This window comes from Triticum aestivum, chromosome 3B, assembly GCF_018294505.1.
Source record: "Triticum aestivum cultivar Chinese Spring chromosome 3B, IWGSC CS RefSeq v2.1, whole genome shotgun sequence".
Classification (NCBI taxonomy): Eukaryota; Viridiplantae; Streptophyta; class Magnoliopsida; order Poales; family Poaceae; genus Triticum; species Triticum aestivum.
The window spans coordinates 513618778-513626957 of record NC_057801.1 but is presented as its reverse complement, the minus strand read 5'-3'; the positions used below and the strand labels follow the sequence as shown (position 1 = coordinate 513626957).

The 8180-nt window shown below is 47.8% G+C and overlaps 1 protein-coding gene across 1 annotated transcript; it reads right to left on the bottom strand.

Moving 5' to 3' along the window:
- Window positions 1-1373: 1373 nt before the first annotated feature.
- On the bottom strand, window positions 1374-2368 carry LOC123070659 (uncharacterized). Its single transcript, XM_044493950.1, has 2 exons — window positions 1897-2368; window positions 1374-1775 (listed from the first exon to the last, which is right to left on the bottom strand). Exons 1-2 carry the CDS (start codon window positions 2106-2108, stop codon window positions 1472-1474), a joined length of 516 nt encoding a protein of 171 aa, XP_044349885.1. The 5' UTR covers window positions 2109-2368; the 3' UTR covers window positions 1374-1471.
- Between the last annotated feature and the right edge of the window lie 5812 nt (window positions 2369-8180).

Below are 8180 nucleotides of genomic sequence, written 5' to 3'. Positions count from 1 at the left end.
CATTGCTTGAATTTCTTATCCTCACGAATTATAGAAAAGTGAGACAACAGTTTGCAAATAAAATACTGTGAAAATCCAACAGATTATTCAGATTGTCATGATCATGTCAATGGAACTGGTATAACATATCCTCTAGATTTGCAAAGTTCAGGGGGAGTAATCTCCCAATATAACATGTTAACAATCATCAGATTGCGTATATTGTACTCTTTTTCCCTTCATGAGTTTTTCCCTAATGGTTTCTCATAAAAGTTTTTTAATGAGACAAAATAACACAAGTGTCCATATATGCCATTTTTTCCTTATGTTTTTCCCACTGGGTTTTAAAGGAGTTTTCAATGGCATATCATATTGCACTCTTTTCCCTTATGAGTTTTATCTGATAGTTTCTCATAATGGTTTTTAATGAGGCAATATCCTCTCAAAGATGATATGTCATACTTCCTATTTTCCATACCGGGGTTTTTAAAGGAAGTACTCAAGACATATTAATTGTTCTCTAAAATCATCGATGGGTTTTCTCCTTCAAAGGTTTTTCTCATATGAGTTATCAAGAGACAATGATCATTATATGTTGCATCATTTTCTCCTTATTATTTTTCCCACTGGGTTTAAAGGAGTTTTAGCAACATATCTACACTATTCTTCTCATATTTTTCCCACAGGGTTTTTGGAGAAGACTTTAAAGACTATACGATGGATTTCTCAAGATGATGCAAGGAGCAGGCATTGTACAAGGGGGAGTGTTAGGAATAAAATTAATTAGGATTAATTGTAATTAGAACCGTCATTAGACGGTTGTGTGTGTCCACCGCCTCTCCTGCTCCGTGCGGACGCCTGTGCCCGCACGGACATGTCTCTTTGTAATTACCGCCTTAATTGGCGGCTGTTGGGAGGGTATATATACCCCAATCATCATTAATGAAATCCAGAGATTCATTCTCAGTCAGTTTCCTTTAATGAAATCCAGAAATCCAGAGGCGGGAGAGGCGTGCGCGCGGGCGCGGCGGGAGCGAGGGCACAAGCACGGCGAGGCGTCGAGCGCGACGGCGGGCATGCGGTCGCGACTGGAGCGGGGGCGTGCATGAGCAGGAGCGGCCACATATGCCGGCTACGTATTTGAAGAAATGACGAGGACGGACAGCTGGTGAAATGGGATAGCAGCGTTGGGTGCAGCGAGTTTGTCCGGCGTTTGTTTTCCTTATTTCTATCTCATACGGATAAAATCCAGACAAAATGGGTATAGATTTATGGCCGTGCGGTGGAGGGGGCACGCATCAATAGAAATGTTTGGTATACAACCGGTCTCTGTATTTACAGACTGAATCAATCAATGTCTTCCTGAAGAACATGAGAGAAGCAAAAGCCTCTTTACATTGACAGGCTAATACGCCCGCCAAGAAAAATCCTCAACAAGGAACAACGAAGAGGCGCGAGGCCAGCCATGGACAGACATTTGCAGCCGCGAGCCCTACTGATGGCACGCGCTCTTGTTGACAGGGATCGCGGGAGGCCTGTAGAGCATGTTGGCGCTGCTGGTCCGCGCCATCATCAGATTCGCGCAGGAGCTCGCAGAGTTCTGCTTGGCGATTCCTTTGCTGTTGTTAGAACCAGGTAAGGGGTAGGCTTTCTGGTTCCCATCCAGATCGATGTTGCTCCTGCACGACTTGATCTTCTTGTAGGGGCTCTTCTTGGGCAGGTCCTCCAGGCATCTCACCTCGGACATGCACGCGAACGACTGGGACTTTCCGTCGTAGTATTTCGACAACCCTTTCCTGCACAGAGAGAAGAGGAACATGGTCAGGGAAAACTTCCCTTTTGTTGCTGCACATACGTACTCCGTATGACGGTATGATGAACTTATGAAGGGAGGCATCGAGTTCATCAGAGACTTACTTGGCGGAGAGTTCGGCCTTCATGGACGACAGATCGTAGACGCTGTCAGAGTTGAGTCTCCGCACCGGCGGGGAAGCCGGCACAAACTGGTCCTCGCCGTCTGAGAACTGGGCCTCGTCGTCGGAGTCGCAGGAGAAGGAGGAGGAGGTCTCGAACAGGTCCTCGTCTTCCTGGTGCACCGGAAGGGCCTGAGAAACAGCAGATCTGTCCATGGCTGCGAGTTTCTTGTTTCTGCGATGAACCTCAAGGAGAAAGGCGAGGAAGGTATGCTTGCTGCTGTATATGGATGGATATATTCCTGCTCTTGTTCTTGCTGTTGCTGGCTGTGTTTCACGACCTTTACAATCTGGCAGGAGGGCGGGTATATATAGAGACGACGGGGATAACGCTGGGCGTCGTGGTAGTGCGCTTTGACTAATACTTCGAAACCGAACGCAATTTGCGCCAGTGACATCACCGTTCGTTTCCGGCGTGTTTACATTGCGCAAGTTAGGTTCGCTTGGACACCGATGACTTGGACCCCATGAGCACGGCTTATCATTTTCTTTTCAGAAATAAAAACGGAGTAGTATTGAAGTTTGTTGGCCACTCCCACCCACATGCCTTCGCTTTGGCGGATTCTGCCGCTGGTGCCGCCCCGATCCGATCTTATCTCCATCTCCTTAGTTTGTTCGCTGGTCGGTTTATTATATGATTATTATTATCCTTTTTGGGGAGTTGGTTTGCGAGGCTGACATCTCAGGCCATGCCATGTTGTGGTGGAGATGAGATGATGCTGCCTTGCAAGTCACCATGTCGATCTCGTTTTGAACGGAGCGCAGCCGGGACACGCGGCGCGCTGCCGCTGGGTTGCCCTTCTAATTGGGATTGGGAGCTGACTCGTCGGTGGCCCTGCTAAAACCTACTCCTACTGTACTATAGTACTATTGTACAGACTGTAGGAGGTGATACTGCATCGCTTTGAGGAGCTTGTGGCTCCAAATGACTCTTATCAAACGTGCCGGAAAATTGTACCGGCATATGCTTCGGAACCTCTATAATCGATCGGCTAGTTATAAACAAACACTGATGCCCCGCGATCCAGGCTATTCTGCAACAGTGCATTTGGAGCGATGGAGACGCCAAGTAAAATTTGCACGAGGTTTGAACTTGGAAAAAATCTGGTGGATCGAGCTGTAGAGAGTGAGTTCCACTGAAGGTTCTTCCTTGGTTGAAGGGACACTCCTTCTCTTCCCTTCACCTGTCGAAGAGACACGTGGTTTTTATCCTTAGGATTTACTCCTCCACAAATTCATCCTGTTGCGTCAGTCTTTGGTGCTGGAGCACCACATAATTTGACGTCTCGGCGGAAATGTGTAAAATGAGATTCCATGGATGGGCAGCTGAGAGTTTGGTGACGACACACACGTGTTTGGTTTTCCGCGTCGCATTTCTAGCGCACTATTCGTGTTCCCTTGGCTTCCATTGCACGGGATAAAAAGGCGGGAGCAGCGTCCGTGTAGAGTAGCTCTCGGGATAAAAGTGGCATTGTGCTTAACAACCATTTATGGTTTAAAAGACGCACGAGATAAATGGTGCGTCTCAACATCACCAGGAAGCACCACCAAGATGGACTGCATTATTGTGGCAAAAGAGAAGTAGACTCATCAACCTCCTGGCATCAGTTTCTTCAAGACCTGAATATGTAACCAGGAATTGTTGTACTGTAGAAACTACGGACTTGCATGGAGTATAGGCCTTCTTTGGTTCATAGGATAGGAATAATATAGAAATAGAAAAATCATAAAAAGTGAGATGACATGCATCTCAAATCCTATAAAGAAAGAGATGTCACTTGATGTATAGGATAGGATTTTTTTCATTGAGTCTAGGCTAATGTTTTTTTTCCTTTGAAATGTGAAGGATTGATTCTTATCCTAGGTAGGAATACGAATCCATTCCTATAAACCAAAGGACTTCAAAGGAATTTTTTCTACGAAATTCCTATCCTTTGCAATTCCTACAATATTCCTATGAACCAAAGAGGCCTTATTTGTATATAAGAAAAGAGACATGCACGGAGAATCAAGCTATGAACCAAGGACTGTAGCAATAGTAGCGAAAGTGATGAGCTGTGCGTAACTGGACATCCGCCCCGCGACCAGTCCAGGTGGAAGGCGCGTGTTCACCCACTGCAAAAGAACAAGGACAGCTCAGCTCACGCGCCTGCCATGGCACGAGCACCGGTGCGGTGCCGGGGACACGGCCGCTGGTTTGCTGGCCCAACCAGACCGTCGACAAGCTAGGGTGATGAAACGGTGTTTCTGTTCCCGTGTTCCCATGGCTCGCGGTGTCCACTCCCGCCGACGCAGATGCCCAGGCAGGCCAGGTGCGCCTGCGCCTAGGCTCTCTTTTACCCACTTTTTGTCTAGCCGGGACAATTACATGTCCTAATCCGTGGCACTATCCACTAGTTTTATTCAAGTAGGTTGTCTGCCAAGAATCTGTGCTCCCTAATCCTTATCCGTGGGCAGGTGGACTTGTTCAAGCTCGTGGTGCTGGACTAGAAGCTGTAGCTCCATAAATTTCAAAAGTCGCTTCGTGTGTGGCCTATGAGTCTACGAGTGGTGACGCATCCACCATGTCTCGCTCCGGGGCGAAATCCACGACTCGGGTTTTTGCGTGTTGGGAAACTCTCGGACACGTTCCGTAGTCCAATAGCGAGCGAGCTCGACTGGTACGCACGACCGTTCCACCCGGCCGCCTCTTTCCGTCGCGGGGAGTCAAATTTTCTGGAACGCGTCCACGGAGCCGGCCGCTCTGACCTGGCCTGGCCGGGTGGGGCGGGCGGCTCGCGCGCACAACATGGGGTCGGTCGACGCCTCCCGTTTTATCCACACTGGAAGGCGGTTGGAACCAGACGCGCCCAGAGCCATCACCCAAAAGACGCCTCCGTCTTATACAAAAATATCAGAGAGGAAGCGATAAGGGAGGGAGGGAGGGCGGGCGGCATATTCCTCGGCGTGCGCGCATGATCCGTCGCCGGCCCGGGCCGAATCGCGCGGAAATCCAAGGAAAGCGACCGGCCACGACGGCACCACCACCGCGCGCGCGCGAGGCCGGCCAAAAAATCATGTGCCACGAGCCGGAGTTTTCCAAGTTTTGGGGTAGACCACGCAGCTGTCCCCGGCCGTGAGCAGGGGGGAACGTGGTCTGCGCGCAACGGGACGAGCGACAGCATGTGAAATCCCACCGTCGACCGGATGAGGCGGGGATCATCGGATACGCGTCGCTGTTGGCGCGGGATTTCTCGGCCCCAATGGTGGTGTCCGTTGCTCGATCGGCGCGGACCCGGCGGGGCGGGGCGCGACGTGGCCGGAGACGCGTGGCCTTATCTCCCCGGAACGCGGCGTCATCGGATCGGGTCGGGTCGGGGTTGGCTTTGTGCGGCTGCGGGAGGTGACCGGGTCGGTACGCGAGCACAACGGAAGAAAGGAGAAGAGACCGGCGTGCTTGGCGTAGATCGCACTCGCTTCTTCAGCAGGGCTGCTGTAGATCAGGTCGGGCAGACCTGTATTCATCTTTTTTTTTACGAAAAACTTCCAATCTATTCATATTCGATCATGGCAGTACAACGAGCACCAGAAATAAAAATTACATCCAGATCCGTAGACCACCTAGCGACGACTACAAGCACTGAAGCGAGCCGAAAGCGCGCCGCCGTCATCATCCCTCCATCGCCAGAGTCGGGCACAACTTGTTGTAGTAGACAGTCGAGAAGTCGTCGTGCTAAGGCCCCATAGGACCAGCGCATCAGAACAGCAACCGCCGCCGAAGAAGAATAACGTAGGTTGGAAGGATTCAACCCGAAGACACACGAACGTAGACGAACAACGACGAGATCCGAGCAAATACACCAAAGATAAATCCGCCGGAGACACACCTCCACACGCCCACCAACGATGCTAGATGCACCGCCGGAACGGGACTAGGCGGGGAGACCTTTATTCCATCTTCAGGGAGCCGCCGCCGTCTCGCCTTCCTGAGCATGACACAAACCCTAACAAGACAGGAAAAAACGACTGAAAACGGAGCCCTCCTGCCGGCCCTTGGCAGGATCCACCATGCCCCCATGGCCCTAGGGCCACCGGAGACGAGGCGGACCTGCGGCGGCGCCGGCGAGAGGCAGAAACCCTAACTTTATTTTTTGGAGGAGGAGGAGCGACTTTATGTCTATTGTGTAACCATCCCGTGTAGAATAGACGTGTGTTCATCTGTTGGGGTGGTTGTGAGGATTCATGCTCTGTTTTTTTCTTTTGACGTCTTGGGGATTCATGCTTTGATAGTGGTCCAAATGTGGTCATATTATAACCATTTTCGCCTAAATGGGCAATTCTCTTGTACTCCATGAGACGATTCTTTTGCTCCGTTTCGAAAGAAAAAAAAAGCCGGGGAGACGTCCGGTTCCGCTCTGTCTTGTCGTTAATTAGCGGCCGTGCAATCCGACTCGCTTCTGATCTGGTGGACCTGTGCTTTCGGAACGAAGGCAGGCCAGCCGAATTGATGGTTGAGGCTGGCGAGCGATAAAGGATGGTGAGGTGTGACCCATTTCATTGCGTCTGCACGGTGCGTGCATATCCGGCACACCGCTATCATGTGCACTTGGACGTCTTTGCTGGGCAAGTCTGTTTCGCCTTCCAACTTTAAACTGCCCGAACTCCGAAGTGCTCCTACTTGCCACAACACAAAGGAAGGCTTGATTAGTTGGGCACGTACTAGTTTGTACCAGTGGACTACGTAGATAACTGAAGACAGCTGATCTGAAACGCCTCCTTCACCTGCTCCTGCACTGAAATATTGCGAAGCGGTTAGCAGTTGGCCTCGCGTTGCCTCTCTATTTCGGGCGACCAGTTCGGCTACGCGGCCATTTGAACTAGTCCACCGAGATGAGGCGTATCATCATCATCTTGTTTCGTACTACTCCACTTTTGGCGACGACTGAGAATCGTCTCGTCTTACCAGCCAGCCCTTGTGCGGCCAACGATGATGTGGTCTGGTGGGTGGATTCGAACAGATTACCCTAAGATTTGGCATCACCACCCATTGGATTTGGCGCGGGAAGCTGGTGGCCGACTGCCGGGAGTTGGGACCTGGGAACGCGCCACGGCAAATGATGTGGCCTTTCTATATACTCCCTCCGTCCGAAAATACTTGTCATCAAAATGGATAAAAAAGATGCATCTAGAACTAAAATACGTCTAGATACATCCCCTTTTATCTATTTTGATGACAAGTATTTTCGGACAGAGGGAGTAGTATTTTTGGATGGTTTATGCTTTTGCTGGTCAGAGGCACGGATACTTGGATAGAGTTGTTTTTCCTGCTATGATTGTCTATGGGCGCAAGGAAGTGGGCCAGCCCAGTAGTGTAGCGCCTCTTGCTCGAGCTTTCTCTCTCTTTGTTTTCTTATCGCCTCTCTTTTTCTTCGTCTCTTCATGGATTTTCACCAGTTTTTTTCATTTCTTCACGGATTCTTTTGGAATCCCCCCATTTTATTTTTAATTATTTCCCCATTTTCCCTCCTTTTAATACGTGTTAAACATTTTAAAATATTTTTCAACATATTTACAAATACATGTTCACTTTTTTTCAAAGACATCCTCACAAAAAAAACTTCTTTTCAAAGACATGCTGAATATATTTTTAATGGCCCTAATTTTTTTAAACTATTCATTTACATTGTAGAAACAGTTTTTAATGGCATGAAACATTTAAAAAAAATTATGTAAACCTTTTTTACATTGTATAACACATTTTTCACGGCATGAAACATTTTTCTAAAGTATGTAATCCTTTTTTAAAATATTGTATAAACATTTTATAAAATTTCACCAGGATTTTTTTAAGTCAAGTACATTTTTATAATGGCGCTTAACATTTTTTCTTATATCACGCCAACAATTTTTTACATTGTACAAATATTATTAGAAAAAGTCATGTGCATCTTTTTGAAACACGCGGCCATTTTTAAAAATACCCAGTACATTTTATGAATGATATGAAACATTTTTTTTCATTTATATGAATATTTTTTTCCTATATAAATAATTTCTTAAATATCATGACCAATTTTTTCAAAGTGTGTGCATATTTTTTTTCAAATAATACTCCCTTCTATCCATATTACTTGTCGTTTATGCATTTGAGTGACAAGTAATATGGATTGGAGCGCGTATCAACTTTTTTTAAAGTTGCACATACATTTTTTTATTGCATGACCATTTTTTAAATGAGCAATTAAGGTT